General features: G+C 36.1%; 1 protein-coding gene across 4 annotated transcripts in view; it reads right to left on the bottom strand.

The window, feature by feature from the left end:
• Positions 1 to 17461, bottom strand: part of NAA35 (N-alpha-acetyltransferase 35, NatC auxiliary subunit) — a 94749-nt gene that overhangs the window by 53298 nt on the left and 23990 nt on the right. For all 4 annotated transcript variants that reach the window (XM_061200558.1, XM_061200559.1, XM_061200560.1 and 1 more), the window contains 4 exons: positions 2718 to 2784; positions 2595 to 2638; positions 1063 to 1113; positions 307 to 390 (listed from right to left, as the gene is read on the bottom strand). In XM_061200558.1, coding sequence (XP_061056541.1) covers positions 307 to 390; positions 1063 to 1113; positions 2595 to 2638; positions 2718 to 2784 — 246 coding nt within the window. The remainder of the gene's footprint in view (positions 1 to 306; positions 391 to 1062; positions 1114 to 2594; positions 2639 to 2717; positions 2785 to 17461) is intronic.

Raw genomic sequence — 17461 nt, 5'->3', positions numbered from 1 at the left:
TCTCATATTTAATTTCTCCAATTCACAATAACTACCCAGAAGCAATTTCAGCTTCTATTATTTTATCCACTAATACATAATACGTTATTTTTATATCAACAACAGACATGGACATGTTATGGAACAGAATGTAAAATTCATGTGACTTTTGGAGAAAATCAGGGATACTCTGATGTAAACACACCAAATGCTGAGTGCTGTATATGTGTGCGTATACATTTCAATAAAAAGTCTCAGAACTACCAAAATAAAGCATTCCATCGAAAACAGAAACACTGAAATTTAGATTATAGTAAATACCCTTACCTCTTTCTTAGTGAAGGCTATAAGCACTGTCAATAACACTCGAGTAAATTTCACTCTGCTGAATACTGCTAAACATTGTTGGTGCTGAAAAAACAAGAAAGGACTAAAAGTTAAAAGATGCAAAGTCTGTCAAAGAAATTTCATTTTAAAATATAGTATTTTAAGTCCTAAATCTCAGTGTTAATAACTTACTATTGAATACATTACAAACACCTTCACTTATAGTCTCTTAAATGTCTGAAAAATGAGCTGCAGGAAACATAATAAAACAAAGCCTATTTTACTGAAATAGAAATACATAATAAAGCTTATGTATCAAGAGGACTGATTTTTCCCTAAGTCAGGAGTTACACTATTATTTCAAAACTGATTTAATTAGCATTTTTAAAAGGACTGATAAAAAGGTGCTTTAAGCAGAGTCAGAAAATTTAGGATCTTAACAAAGGTTTGACAACTTTTGATACTGTGTAAGTTCTTCAATTCTGCCAACTTTTGGTGGATCAACTGTAAAAAAAAAAAAAAAAAAATCATTTTTTTCTTCCTACCTCACAGGAATATTGAAGAGCTTTGAAATCATGTATTTGAAAGAGCTGTATTAAAATTCTATCAAAATAAATACAAGGGAAATAAACTCCCTTGCAATGTCCAATTTGTAAAGAAATACCTTAAAAAGGGCTTCCATAAATTATAACGTACTTCATAAAACTACAACATTAACTTCTCTGATATTATCTACCAGAAAATAAGTTCAATTACTTCTAGTTCAACTTCTGGATCTCTTTCTTCTCCCTGTCGACTTCGAGTACTCTAAAATTTTAAAAAAGGTATATTAAAACACACACAAACCTGTAAAAGCATTAGATTACAATTATACAAGGTAAAGCAATAAATTAATTTATTGAGTATATGCAAGAATCTATTTGAAGAAAAATATTTGGAAGAAAAAAGCTGTATCAATTATTTATTTTCCTATTAATACTATGTACAGAAAGTTCATTTTGATATAAATTATAAAGATCACACAAAAGAATACGGTATTAAAAACAGCAAAAGCAAAACAATGAAAAACATAAGCAGAAGCACATGGTACATAGTACTTCCTGCTTTTAAAAAATCTATTGGGGCTTCCCTGGTGGCGCAGTGATTGAGAATCTGCCTGCCAATGCAGGGGACACGGGTTCGAGCCCTGGTCTGGGAAGATCCCACATGCCGCGGAGCAACTGGGCCCGTGAGCCACAATTACTGAGACTGCGCGTCTGGAGCCTGTGCTCCGCAACAAGAGAGGCCGCAATAGTGAGAGGCCCCCGCTTGCCACAACTAGAGAAAGCCCTCGCACAGAAACGAAGACCCAACACAGCCATAAATAAATTAATTAATTTAAAAAAAAAATCTATTAACTGAAATTCCTGATGCTCTCCAAACTAACCCTGTTAGAAAAAAAACCTTTACAAAATCACATCATAAAGTCACATGGTAAATACTGATCAGTTCTACACTAAAATGCAAAACATCTTGTTAATACATGTGTTACATATGGTTGACTATTCTGACAAAATTCCAAGGCAGTACCACAGGAAGATCTGGTAGATCGGGGTTCTAGCCCTGGAGCTGCCACTTACTAATGGCATGCCCTTAATAAGACTCAAGACAGGTTACTTAACTCTTTTCAGCTGTATTTTCTTCATCTAAGAGTGCATTTTATTGCCTAATGCTCTGAATAACTGTAAATATCCAAGAAGACAATAATGCAAAATTGTTTTGACAACCATGCTGTGTTATACAGGTATAAAAAAACAGTAGAAATGTAACTTTTCTTCATTTTTAATTTCTATGAGAACAAATTCATCAGGATCATCTGGCCAAAGGATGTCATTCAAAGAAGGCTTTTATCAGATCTGAGGAACTTCCATTTACTGAGCTCTTCTGCTATGCTCTAGACACTGCCCTAACTATTAATGATACAAAGGTGAAGAAGGTAGTCCTTACCTTTGAGGAATTTAAAATTCTAGAATCTTACGCTATTCTTAAAATAGCATACTAAAATTTTAAAACACTGGCAAAAAATTGAAAAAATTTGAAAGGGTTAAATTTTCAACACTTGAAAGTAACACTAATTCACCAGAAACCCCTCTAGCAGTGTTCTAATTCATTACCCAAAAAAGGTACGGCATATATAAAGAAAGTTGGTGGTCCTACCTACACTAGCTATTTGTAATTAGCTAAAGTTAACCTGACATTTAGAAGAATATAAATATCCTATACCAAAGAAAAGAGAAAAAAATATATACCTTTACTCTTCTTTGCATGTCATCCTCCACATCTTTTAGCATGCCTAGAAAGAGAGACAATGATTTTAAAAGGAAACAAATCCAAATGTAAAATTTGTGAATTATATTTATAAATGGTTTTACCTGTAACTCGAAGATCTGTCACACTGTTGGCCATTTTAAATCCATAAGTCATTGACTGAAAATCTTCCTATACAGAAAAGCAATAATTAGGCCCTTGAATAGTAGCAAAACCTTTCATTATATTTCTCTTACAAAATCTCTATTTGCTAATAAGAAAACAGTAATGGAATGTCACCCTAAATATCGCTATCATACATCCAAGCTTTCTTTACAGGCATACCATTAAAACACCACATTCTAATGTTGTCTCTGTCCCCTTAATTTCAATTGCTGTTCTTAGGCTATTTAAGCATACTTGCATTTAATATGTTCATTTGCAAAATACTGCTTATGATAATATCACAAATAATTCCCACTTACAAAGAATTCTCACATTCACAGGTGAACAGTAAATATGTAATAATTACTATTTGCAAAATTTAAACAAGACTCTTCAAAACTTATTATATGTCATTTTACACACTGTTAGGCTAAAAGGTTAAGTCTTCTCAAACAGAATTACTCAGTGACAGCAAAACCACATTCCCGCTTCTGCCCATTGTAAAGAAAAAAAATGATTCATACATGGATTCCCACTCTCAAAATCATTTAAAACACTGCTGAGATATTAGCAAATTAAGTGGTTTAATGGATTCACTATGAAGAGTTTAATAGTATCTGGCTGATTTCAGCTAAGCAGTTAGAAGCTCTATTAAAGGAGTGTTTCTGCCATATTACGATTCTTATAAAAATGTATATAAAAGCCTAACATAATGAAATAACAGATATTCACAGCAGTGGCCAGAACTATAGTGAAATTTCTGGACTCAACAAAAACATCAGTAAGCATGCAATTCACGTCAGGTACTATATCTGACAAACAGAAGTACAAACAATGTCTCTAGTCTCAAAGAACTCAGGAGAATTGTATGCCTCACAGGATTGGGTCTTTCAAAAGTCTCAGGTTGTATTACAGAGCTATAAACTTACCCTCCAGATGAAGTTTATACTCTCTCTCTACTTGGACATCAAACAGGATTCTCAAATTATACATGTCTAAATAGGAACTCTCCTAGTGTTTACCACATTGCTAAAAGGCACCCCCATCCCTTTACTCAGGCTGAAAACCTGCATTTCAAGTCATCTTGTTTTCCCGAAACCCATATCAGATCCATCAGAAAACACTGTAGGATCTATCTTCAAATTCTAATCACCAAGTCTGACTCCTTTCACAGCTTTCTCCAGTTCAAGGATCCACCATCTCTCACTTCTATAACTGTCTCCAGACAGGTCCCCCACCTTCCACAACTGTCTGCTATATAATTTATTCACCACCAAAAGCCAAAGAGATTGTTTTAAGATAAGCCATTTCATGTCACTTTCTACTAAAAACCTTTCAGGAATTTCCCTCCTCACAGTAAAATCCCAAATTCCCCCATGGCCTCTAAGGCCCTCCATCATGTGGCCCTGGTCTCCCTCTCCAACCCCATTTCCTACCTACCACTCATCTCCATGTTCACTGCACTGCAATCACACAGGCCTTCTTGTTGTCCTTCAAGCATATCAAACACATACTCTTCTCAGGACCTCTGTACCCGCTGAACCCCCTCCCCAAACTGATTTTCTTCAAAAGATTTACAAAGCTCCATCCCTTACTATATTTCAGCCTCTGTTTCAATGTCAATTTCTCATACGACGGTTTACCCTGTGCGTTCTCTCTAAAATAGCACCCTCCACAACTTTATATCCCCTTCCCCTACTTTACTTTTCTTCACAGAACTTGTCACCACCTGACATTATATATGTAATTTGTTTACTTACACATTGACTATTTGTCCCAAGGAATGCATAATCTCTGAGCTCAGGGCTTTGTTGTATTCATGCTTTATCTCTAGGGCTTAGAATAGTGCTTGGCACAGAGTACTGTTCAAACCTATTTGTTGAAGGACTGATGAGCTACTTCAGGGCAGGGGCCATTTGGCCGTTAACCTTACTAAGAACATCAGGCTTGCTACAAGTTACACTGAGGAGTGGTGGAGACTGTGGCAAATGAGAGAACATACACGTCATCTAAAGGAAGTAGGCCGCTGCTTACCCTCTTGGGGCCATGAATGAATACAGCACTAGTTTGGTACGGTCTCCTAGGTTTTCAGAACAAAAACCTAATTTAATGTAAAATCATCAGATTTTTTAATGTTACCAAGTTTTAAAAAATTAAGTAGCCCAACACTGTGTAGAAAAAACAAAATGGGGAAAAAAAAAAAAACCAACCTGTAAGCCCTATCTGTGGACCCTTAAGTTTGCCAAGAAGAGTCTAAGGAAAAGCATTCATCTGGGAGACTATCACAGGTCTGTGTAATAAATACAAACCTCAGTAACAAGAACTTAATCTAAGTCATTGGAGGTCTGAAGCAGAAGAGTTATGTCAACAGATGCTGCCATTAAAATATCACTACTGAAACTCTGTGGACTTGAGGAGGACAAAAATCAAAGTAAACCCAGAGAGACCAGATACTGGATACCACCCAACAGTCCAAGCAGCAGCTGATGGTGAATGGGACTGATATGATAACCAGAAATGATGAGAAGTTGTTGAAATCAGGATATATTTAAAAGGTAAAGCCAACATGATGTGCTGAAGAACTGAATATGAGGTAAACTGTAGTACAATCAAGGGTTTTGCGGTCTGAGCAACTGGTAAATTATGATGCCATTTACTCAGATGGGGCAGTCTGGGAGGAGCAGGTTTAAGGGCAGGAATGGAGTACAATTTTAACTATATTAAGTTTGTAATTCCTTTGGTCATCCAAGGGAAGATTTCAGGAAGGCACCTGCTTGAGTCTGAAAGTCAGAGGAGGAAATCAGGATTAGAGATATCAATTTGGACTTCATCAGCTTATAGTTGGTATTAAAAGCCACAGAAGAGGAAATCAACCCAGGGAGAGCCCAAGAGAACTGGAGATCTACAGGAGCAAGCACAGGAAATGGACTAACCAGTGAGAAAGAAATCCAACAGACTGTCATAATAGGAAGAAGAAAGTATTTCAAAAAGTGGTCAGTTGAGTCTAATGAAGCCGACAGGCTGAAGAGGGAGGAGTGAGAACATTGGATTTAGCAAGATGGATATCATTAAGGAGCTTGCTAAGACCAGTTTCTGTGTAGTGGTAGAAGAATGTCCAATTGGTGTGGGTGAGAAGAGAACGAAAGAAAAAGTAAAATAAATCAATGTTAACAGCTCATTCAAGGAGTTTTTGGTACATATAGGGTAGCAGAGAAATGAGACTGTAGATATAAGGAGCCATGGGATCAAGGGAACTGCGGTGTTTTGGTTTTAAATTGAGTCATATAAAAACATGTTTATATGCCAGTAAGAATAATCTAGTAGTGAAGGATACAGCAGCAACACAATACAAAGGGTTACTAACTGCAGTAGGCTGGAGGGGATAGAATCTAGAACACAGTGGAGGGGTTGAGAGCTTAGAATGTCACAGGGATACTTTCATTTTAACAACAACAGAGTGTGTGGATACCGTAACAGGCTAGCATTTGTGATCATGAGAAGATGGGATACTTCTAATTACATCTGACTGTATCTAATGTCCCATTAAGGTAGAAAGCAAGCTGACAGTGAGGACTGGCACTGGAGGTCTGAGAAGTAACAGATGTGAAAAAGTCACCTTAGAGACTGGAAAAGCAAGTTTGCTACGGAAGTGTTGTAGGATAGGATTGTCTCTAGTGTTGAGTGCCCATCTGAGACTTGCAGTCCTAAAATTAAAGTGAGAACAGACACACAGATGTGAATTTTCCCTAGCTGCCTTCTGTTGTTTGGGTGCAAGCAGCAAGTAGGCAGGTGGCTGGGGTTTTGCCAGAGAAGTGACACATTATGAGATTAGAGGGGCAAGGGTGTTTGAAAAGCGATTTTAGCACTAACTGGGCCATGGAAATGAGAACATGAGGAAAGTAACAGAGAAAACTAAAGCGACAGCATCTATGAATTGGAGGTCTCTGTGGCACTAAAGGACAGAAGGAATAGGGGAATCCAAGTAAGTGGTATGGATCAAAGGATAGTATGCTTGATATCAAGATTTTAGAGGTGAGTAATTAGTAGGGAAAAAATTTTGTCCATTTCTGAGCAATGGACAAATCATTTTCTGAGCACCCTATGATGGCTGGTATGGGCTAAATACCAGGGATACAGTGGTAAAATACTATCACTGCAATTATAGAGCTTATTATCCAGGGACAGAAGTAAGATGTCTTGACAGATAAAGCCCATGTTCTTCGCTTGTACTCTACAATACTACCAAGATATAACTGCAGAAAATTATAAGGGATATTTAGCATTCTATAAAACACAGCATTTAAAACAATGCAGCCTTGCAAAGAAATTTAGAATAGTAAATATTTACAATCATAACTGTAACAGAACACCCAATATCAGAATTGAACGTGATTTCACCAAAGCAGTAATCTTGATTGTACTAATATTCTAATTAAGTAAAACTGTTTCAACCCCTTCTAAAACTTAATAGTCACAATGTATCAGTTGTGATTTATTACTGCTTTAAACATTCATTTCACAGATAAAATACTTTGCATAAATATTTCAGGGGCTCCTAAAATAATCTGATTCATTCAACTAAAATTTGAGTACCTACCACAGACCAGATACTGGGTAACCTAGTAAGGGTACAAGTAAGGGTAAAACATGCGCACAGATAATTCAGATTAGGACTTGAAACAACTTAAATGTCCATTAGTAAGTGGCTTGTAATTTATTGTGCATACAGTGGAATACTACTGCTGCTGCTGCTCCTACGACTACTAAGAGCAGTTAATGTTACTAAGTGCTTATCATGTGCCAGGCACTGTTCTAAACATTTTACTTGTATTAACTTTGTTAATCCTCACAATAATGCTCTAAGGTGGGTACTTTTATAAACTACATTTTATAAATGAGGAAACTGAGGCATAGAAAGGTTAAATTCCGAAAAACCACAGAGCTAGTAAGCGACAGAGTAAGAACACAAACTTATGTAGTCTCACTCCTCAGAGGCTTTTCTAACTTTTATTTTGAAAAAAATTCAGATTACAAAATAGTAAAGAGAAGTCCCATATTCCCTTCACCCATCCTCCCCAAATGATAACATTAAACCACATTTACATTATAATTCTCTATTTTTTTTCCCTGAAACCTTTGAGACTAGGTTGCAGACTATGATACCCCTTTATCTATAAATGCCAGTGTGATTTTATAAAAACAAAAATCATTCTCTTACAAAACCACAGTACAATTATCAAATCAGGAAACTGATGTCTCTTTAATCTGGAACATTTCTTTTGTCCTTGTCTTTCATGCCCTGACATTTTAGAACAGTACAAGCCTAAGTTATTTTGTGTATGTCCCTCAATATGGGTTTGTCTTATGTTTTTCCAAAATTCAAATCAATTTAATATTTGATAGGATATTTGACCGGAATACCATAGAAGTGATGTTGTGTCCTTCTTAGATCACTGAATCTGGAGACACATATGGTGTTGACTTATCCCATTACTGGTGGTTAATTCTGGCCACTTGGCTAAGATACTAAGTGTCTACACTGTAAACTTATCATTTTCCCTTTTGTAATTAATAAATGTCTTGTGGGATGATACACTGAGGCTAGGTACAAATCCTGTGTCTCATTATACTTTTGTCTACTAGTTTGAGCATCCTTTGATGATTCATACCAGAAATAGTTCTTCAAAATCTGTATTCTCAACACGATGCAATGCAAATAAAAACAATGAGGTAGATCTACCTACATGTGCTGGTATGTGCAGAAATCTATTCTCTATACTCTGTGGGAAAATGCAAGTTGCAAACAGTCTACATAATTCCATCATGTTAAGTAAAATACACATGGGTACATATCATAAAAAATACTTGGAAAGATATACATCAAATGGATAATAGTGTTTACTCTTTGCCAGACAAGCCAAGAACTTCTATAGTTTCATTTATTTACTGTTGTATTAGAAATATGCTTGGCTGCAAGTAAGAGAAAAATCCAACTACACTGACTTAAGTGATACAGATTTACAGCATGCCAAATAACATGAACATTAGAATATTAGAAAGTAATCTTTCTTTCGGCTCCACTATCCTAAGCTTTCAGATTTTTACATCTGTCACTTCATGTTCACAAAATGAAGCAGTACCTCCAAACATCACATCCATATTCAAGCTGTTATACTACTAAGGGTAAGAGGGGATGCTATAATAATTATACCAGGACAAAAGGTGTCAGGCAGGACTGTTCTATGCAAACCAGCATGTACAGACACTAGCTATGACAGAAGAACATGCTAAAGAACAACAGAGAACAAAACTGAAGTCTGGGGAAGTCAGGAGATTGGGATCCAAGTTTAAAGATAAGTAAGACTCTGCCCTAAAAGGGTAAGGAGAAGAGAAAAGGCCTAAGAGTCAGAAGGAACATCCTGTGCACAAGCATGGGATAATGAAAGAGAATAACATATAGGACCAGCTGAAGAATAAAATGCCAGGGGAGAAGAAAAAGGTATACAGGCATACCTTATTTTACTGTATTTTACTTTATTTCACTTTGCAGATACTGCATTTTTTTTAAAACAAATTGAAGGTTTGTGGCAACCCTGCATTGTCAGATGATGGTTAGCATTTTTTAGCAATAAAGTATTTTTTAATTAAGGTATGTACATTGTTTTTTTAGACATAATGCTGTTTCACTTAATAGAGTACACTATAGTAAATATAACTTTAACATGCACTGGGAAACCAAAAAATTCGTGTGACTCGTTTTATCGCAATATTTGCTTTATTGTGGTGGCCTGGAACCATACCTGCAATATCTCTGAGGTACGCCTGTAATACATACCACAATGAAGTATCACCCCACACCCATAAGAATGGTGATCATCAAAAAGACAAGGGATAACAAATGCTGGCTAGGATGTGGAGAAAAGGGAACCCTTGTGCACTGTTAGTGGGACTGTAAACTGGTTCAATCACTGTGGAGAACAGTATGTAGGTTACCCAAAAAATTAAAATTAGAACTACCACCCAATCCAGCAATCCCATTAATGGGTATATGTATCTCCAAAGGAAGTGAAAACAGGTAACCAAAGAGACATGCACTCTAATGTTTATTGCAGCATTATTCACAATAGCCAAGGTATGGAAACAACCTAAGTGTCCATCAATGAATGAATGGATAAAGAAGATGTACATTTATACAATGAATAATATGCAGCCATAAGAAAAAAAGGAAATTCTGCCATTTGCAGCAACATTAATGGACCCTGAGGACATTATGCTAAGTCAGACAGAGAAAGACAAATACTGTATGATCTCTCTCATACGTGGAATCTAAAAAAACCAAAATCGTAAAAGCAGAGAGTAAAATGGTGTTTACCAGGGGCTAGGGGTGGCGGAATTGGGGAGATGTTGTTTAAGGGCACAGACTTGCAACTAGTAGATTAGTAAGTTCTAGAAACCTAATATACAGTACAGTGATTACAGACAACAAAACTATTATAAACATTAAACTTGCTAAGAGACTCCATTTTAATTGTTCCCAACACTAGAAGAAATGACAATTATGTAACACAATAGAGGTGTTAGCTAATGCTACTACGGCAATCATTTTGCAATATAAATGCAGCAAATCAATATGCTATACTACTTAAACTTATACAATGTCGTATGCCGTATAACTCAATAAAAAAATTAAGAAGTAATAAAAAATGAGTAATAAAGTTGGGGCCAGATGATAAAAATAGATACTCTAAGGGTTTTGAATTTTATCATGTAGGCAGTAGAAACAATGGACTTTTGGTTAAATGTGGTATTTCCACTACACCTCTTGAAATCATACTATACATCAGTAAAGGAATGAAAAGTTTGAATTCCAAAGGACAAAGAAGACAAAGAGAATGGAAGACAACATTCAAGACACATAAGGCAATTTTTGGAAGATGCCAAGTAATTGGACAACAAGAGAAGCCACCGCAATGAGAAGCCTGCACACAGCAACGAAAAGTAGCCCCCGCTCGCCGCAACTAGAGAAAGCCCGCGCGCAGCAACAAAGACCCAACGCAGCCAAATATAAAATAAATAAATTAAAAAAAAAAAAAAAAGATGTGGGGCTAGAGGAATAAGAAGCTGCATGTCTAAGAAAGGAGCTCTTAGACTCCCATCCTCACTCTGCACAGCAAAGTGATATGCGTTATCATTTTATTCCCAGCACTTGCCACAATGTCCAGCATATGTTAATGAAATCAATAAATAGATAGTACAGATTAAGGATAGACAAATTTTTTCTTAAAGGGCCAGATTATATATATTTTATGCTTTGCAGACCAAGTGGCAAAACAGAGAATACTGAGTAGGCACTTACATAACTATATAAATGTAACCATTTAAAAGGAAAAAAAATATTCTTAGCTCAAGGACCATAAAAGACACAGGCAGCAGGGCTGGTCTGCAGGCTGTAGTTTGCCAAGGACTTCCTGAGGGTTTAGATGCAGGGTACGGGAGAAAGAGAAGAGTTAAGGATGATGCCCAGGTTTTTGGTCTGTGCAACTAGAAGAATGGAGTTCCATTTGCTGAGATTGAGAAGACTACAGAAGAAAAAAGTTGGAAGCAAGGGGAAAACCAGCAGCTTCATTTTGGAAATGTTATGTGTGACATCCTAGTGAGAATGTAGAATAGGCAGCAGCGTATATGAATATGACATTTAGGGAACAAGCCTAGGTTAAGAATATAAATTTGGCCTCATTAGCAGAGACAGAATTTAAAAATACGAAACTGCATGAGATCATCAAGAGTATAGATAAAGAAGTGTAAAGAGTGAGCCTGAGTCACACCAATGTTTAGAGCTGTGTGCCACATAACTACCGAGCACTTGAAATGAGACTAGTTCAAACTGGGATGTGCTCTAAGTGTAAAATACATACCAGATTGAGAATATTCAGTAGAAAAAAAAGAATTCAAAATATTTCATTAATATTTTTTCCCCAAAATATCTGGACCAATTTATTCTCTCTCCAACAGTGAAAAGAAGTATCCATTTTAGGGACTTCCCTGGTGGTCCAGTGGCTAAGACTCCACGCTCCCAAGGCAGGGGGCCCGGGTTTGATCCCTGGTCAGGGAAGTAGATCCTGCATGCCACAACTAAAAGATCCTGCGTGCCACAACTAAGACCCGGCACAGCCAAATAAATAAATAAAGATTAAAAAAAAAAGAACTGTCCATTTTATTGCTCTGTTGCAAGCTTCAGGTTGTCTCAAATTTATACCCATTTATTTCACAGGCCAAAAAAATGGTATCTAGTTTTAACATGCATTTTTGGATCATCAGTGAGTTGTTTAAAAAAATTCTTTTCCCATAATTTTGTAAGCCCATATGCATTTCCTGTTTTGTAAATTGTCTCTTCCCCCACTTCTAAGGTCCAGTGGCAGGCAGAGAATACCCTACAATTAGTGTCTTGCTCAGCTTTCCACAGAAGCGGGTAGTAATACTAAATAAAAAACAGATGTGATAGTACTATGGATTGGTATCCTCCACACAGGATACCCTATGCAGCTAGGGTCATTAATATTTTTAAACTGATTATATATTGAAGTATTATTTTAGATATATCGGGCTAAATAAATGTTATTAAAATTAATTTTACCCATGGTTACTAGAACATTTTAAATTATGTATGTGGCTTGCATTATATTCCTACTGGATACTGCTGGTTTAGAGAATGAGACGACAAACAAGAACAACCAGTGAGACGGGAAACCAGGGATAAAGGACATATTAAATGCCAAGAAAATAATCTGTTCCAAAGATGGAGTGATCAACTATGTCAAAATCTTCTGATAGGTCAAGTTTACGACCAAACATTAACCACTGGGTTTAGCAACACTGAGGTCTTTGATGACCATAATATCACAATTTTGGTGGAACATGTGTTCAAAGCCTGATTGGAGTGGATTCAACAGAGAAAAGAGGAGAGAACCAGAGACGGTGGGTATGAACACCTCTTAAGGATACTGGCTGAAAAGAAGAACTGAGATATGGGCAGAAGCTGAAGGACAAGACTATGCCATGAAATGGTATTTTTGAGATTGAGTAACATGAATAAAGCATGTTTGTATGCTGATAGGAATGATCCAGTAGAGCAGCATATTCATTACTCAAGGGATAAAGGTGAGAATTGGTAGACCACTGTCTTTGAATATAAGACTGAGTATGGAATCTAAGGCGCAAGCAGAAGGGATCACTCTTAGAAGCAGAGAAAGTTTATCTACATAACAGAAGGGCAGCAGAAAAGAGGTCACATATGCAAGTAGGTGGGAAGACTGCTTCTGTTTATTCAGTGCAATAGAAAGGTAGGTCATTTGCTTCAAGTGAGGATGGTCAAAGTGTTAGAAGTTTGAGGGGAGTGGCGTGAATGAACTAGGGAAATGTAATGATTGTTAGGGAGCACTGAGGGCCTATGTGCAGTTACTGGTGATGAAATGGTAGTAGGACCAATCAGTGGAAATGCATTTTTTTCCAGTCACACTGAGATGTGCAGGTTTAAGGGCAGAGTAGGCCACGGGTCAGATTCAACTAGAATTGAGGTATAACAAGGCAAGAGAGGAAGGGAGCTGAAAGTATATGCAATGGAATGACTGTAATAAAGGATGATGATACTTAAATTTGGAAAAGAGGGTCAAGAGGTTAATAACAATGAAACGATGATATAAATAAACTGAAGTCCAAGTAGGAGTGAAGAACTCTAGGAATCAGAACACAAGTAATTTAGAAACAGAGGTGGTGGTCTAAGAACGGGATGCTTTAAACTTCAAAGATCATTAAGGCGTTACAAAGACTAATCTAAGGTATGGTCATTAAAAAGAGAAATCCTAAATGCTTCTAAAGAGAAAACATGAGTCGCATATAAAGAATCAGGATGGTAACATTGGGATTACAAATCAGTGGAACAATGCCTTCAAAATGCTGAGGAAGTTATTTTCCAGCCTAGAAATCCATTACAGCCAAACTATCAATCAGGTGTGAGGGCAGGGAAGACATTTTCAGACATGCAAGGTCTCAAAGAAAAATTCCCTCCCTGTCTCCCCGAAGAAACTGGAGACACTGCACAAACAAAGTAATAAACTAAGAACAATAAAGGCACAAGATCCAGGTAACTAGGGATCTGACAAAAAGAGAGGGAAATGGAATTCCCAGGAGAATGGTGCAGAGAAACCTGGGATGACAGCTGTGCAGTGGGCCTAGAAAGCAACTGACCCAGCCTGAAGCTAGAGAACAAAGAAGTTCAAGAAGAGCATTTCAAAACAAAAATTATAAATTACCTGATATATATATATATATATAGATGTTTATATACATGATGAAATATACCGATTACCTGATGTGTTTAATAATGGGAAAAGAAGAATTAAGGAAAAGTACACATAAAACTAAGCAAACCAAAAAGAAGAGGTAGTTATTACCTTCAAGAAAAAAAAAATTTGTATGAGGAAAAAAAAGCATACACTACTCTGGCTCATCTGTCATTAATACATATACAATCACAATAATGTCAGAATTGAATGATTTAACCACAAAGTGAATTACTATTTGGAGTGAGGAGGAGGTAATGTATGAATGCTAAACATATGCTAAAAATGTGCTGCTATACTATAGCTAAAAACTGATAAACCCTTAAACCCAGAAACTAGAATATAAGCCTATTATACAGAAACATAGAAGTAGATAGTAGAAAAAGCTAAAAGAATTGAATATTATTATGAATGGATAAGGAAAGAGCAGAGCACTATAATTTTTTCATTATAAGTCTTGTGGGCTATTCGATTTTGTATACTATGTACAAGTATTATTACTTTTATTAAAATACACACCCTAGTGAAAACTTTCAAAGAGCAAAACTGAACATGACCAGATTACCTTTAAGAAACTGACGGTCAAGTGGAGAATGGACTAGAGGGAAAAGACTAGGCCAGAAAGTAGAGTTCAGAAACTCTCACAGGAGCCTAACCTAAAGCTGACAGAGGCATGAACTAAAGCAGGAACAATGAGAGGGAAGAAAAAACAGTGCCCAGATTCAAGACACTTGCAAGGTAAAAGGACCTGGATGTCGGAGGTTAAAAAAAGTAATCAAAGATAACACTAAAGACACCATTTTACAAGATACAGAATCCAAGAGGAAAACCCATCTGATGGGGGAACTGTGGTTCCCATTTGCACGTGAGCAAGATATTGAGAAAGAAACATCTTTAGGCAACTGAAAACATCTCCAGTTCAGGAGTAAAAACAAAGCAGAGGGGCTTCGCTGGTGGCGCAGTGATTAAGAATCTGCCTGCCAATGCAGGGGACACGGGTTCGAGCCCTGGTCTGGGAAGATCCCACATGCCGCGGAGCAACTGGGCCCGTGAGCCACAATTACTGAGCCTGCGCGTCTGGAGCCTGTGCTCTGCAACAGGAGAGGCCGCGATAGTGAGAGGCCCGCGCACCGCGATGAAGAGTGGCCCCCACTTGCCACAACTAGAGAAAGCCCTCGTACAGAAACGAAGACCCAACACAGCCATAAATAAATAAATAAATAAATAAATAAATAAAAATAAAATTTAAAGCAAGATAAATAGCATGACATTTCTTGGAAAAAAAAAAAAACAAAACAAAGCAGAGACAAAATACATAATCATCTAGGAACTTCTGAAGCATCCATTTCAAACAAGCAAATTATTTAAGTCGTTCTTATTTATTCATTACCAGGCCTCTTAAGGATTTTACTAGAAGATCTTTTTTTTTTTTTTAATTATTAAAACTGAGACAAATTTATCTGGAAAATCTGAAAAGTTTAGCAAAAGAGGAAAAATATCATCTTTCCAGCCTAGGAGCTAACTTTTATGTTTCTTTTCAGTTTTCTTTATTTTTACATAATTGATTACATTGTGTGCTGCCTTCTTAACCTTTTAAAGTATGCCTTTTTCCATGATATTAAATACTTTGTCATCAATATATATTCATTACACGTAATCAATTATGTGTAATAAATTAACCATAATTTATTTCAACCATAACCCTAATGGTGGCATTTTGATTAATACCAGTTTTCACTATTAAAAACACTGATTAATGTATTTGGGCATAAAGCAACCACATTTCTAATAATTTCTTTAAGGCTCAGTTCTAGAGGTGAACTAACTAGTTTAAATGGTGTCAATATGTTTAAGACTCTTGATATATACACTGCTAAACTGTTTTCCAAAACAGCTATGTTAATGCATACCCCCCACTAGTAAAAAAAAAAAAAAAAAAAAAAAAAAAAAAGTGCCAACATATTGCATCCTTACCAACATTGAATATTCTCATTTTAAAAACTTTGTAGATGAAAAGTGAACTAATTATTATTTTGTTTTTCTTGGATTACACTGAGCTTAAATTTTTAAAATATCATGGCCATTTGATAACCTTCCTCTATGAATGAGGTATTTATTTTACTGCACATTCATTCATTCCGGTTTTAGTGTTATGCTTTATTTGAATGGGATCTTAATACACAAAAATTGATTATTTTGTTATCTATATTTTTCCTAAGAATTTTTTCTATCAGTTTTCTTCCTATTAGTCCTTTCCTTTAGGATTTCTCCCATCTCTTAGTAAGTCCTTCATCCAGAGACTATATAGAAATTTGATTACTTCTATCATAAAAAAATATTTTTAGTTTATTTAAAAAGAAAGTAATACAGGCATATAATAAAAATTCCAGTAGTACAAACAAGAATATACCCTGACCCTCAAATACCCTAGTTATCTTCTTGTGTATGAAGATTTAACTACCTATCTCTTTAGAAAAAAGAAAACAAAAACAGTAGCAAGCTACACATGCTTTTCTACACCTGACTTATTTTACATTAATTTGGAGCTCTAATCTCATCTGTATAAGTAAGCCCACCTCCTCCTTTGTAAAGGTTACACAACACTTACTTGGCTGTATGAGTGTAGTGTCATTTAATGAGTCTCCTATTGATGGACATTAGTTTCCAGACTTTAGTTACTGCAAACAACACTACAATTAATGTCCTTGTATGCAGACCTTTGGGGATAAGCACAAATATATTTATAGGCTAAATTCCTAAAAGTGAAACTGCTGAAACAAGACATGCATTTTAAGTCATAGATATTACCAAACTGCTCTTTTAAAAAGTGGTATGAATTTACACTCCCATCAAAAAATGTATGAATCTTGCTTATAATGGAATCCTGTCCTAACTAATAAATGTGGAGGGAGTGCTAGAGTTCAAAATCATCATTTTGCAGCCAACACAGTCAAGATTAGTCCAAGCAAGTACCATGAATGGATACTAAATATATAGGGAGAGACTTCAATGAGCAGGATATTTATATGACCTTAAAGTGTTTCCCTAGAGATTGCTTATTATGTATGCAAGGTTAGATATAGTAACCATATGGGAATGTAAACTGGTGCAGCCACTATGGAAAACAGTATGGAGGTTCCTCAAAAAACTAGAGTTGCCATATGATCCTGCAATTCCACTCCTGAGCATATATCTAGACAAAACTATAATTTGAAAATATACACGCACCCCAATGTTCATTGCAGCACTATTTACAATAGCCAAGATATGGAAACAACCTAAATGTCCATCGACAGATGAATGCATAAAGAAGATATGGTATATATACAGTTGAATACTACTCAGCCATAAAAATGAAATAATGT

The sequence above is a fragment of the Eubalaena glacialis genome, chromosome 9 (genome assembly GCF_028564815.1).
Source record: "Eubalaena glacialis isolate mEubGla1 chromosome 9, mEubGla1.1.hap2.+ XY, whole genome shotgun sequence".
NCBI lineage: Eukaryota > Metazoa > Chordata > Mammalia > Artiodactyla > Balaenidae > Eubalaena > Eubalaena glacialis.
The sequence above is the reverse complement of the archived record's forward strand: the minus strand, read 5'-3'. Positions and strand labels throughout refer to the sequence as shown.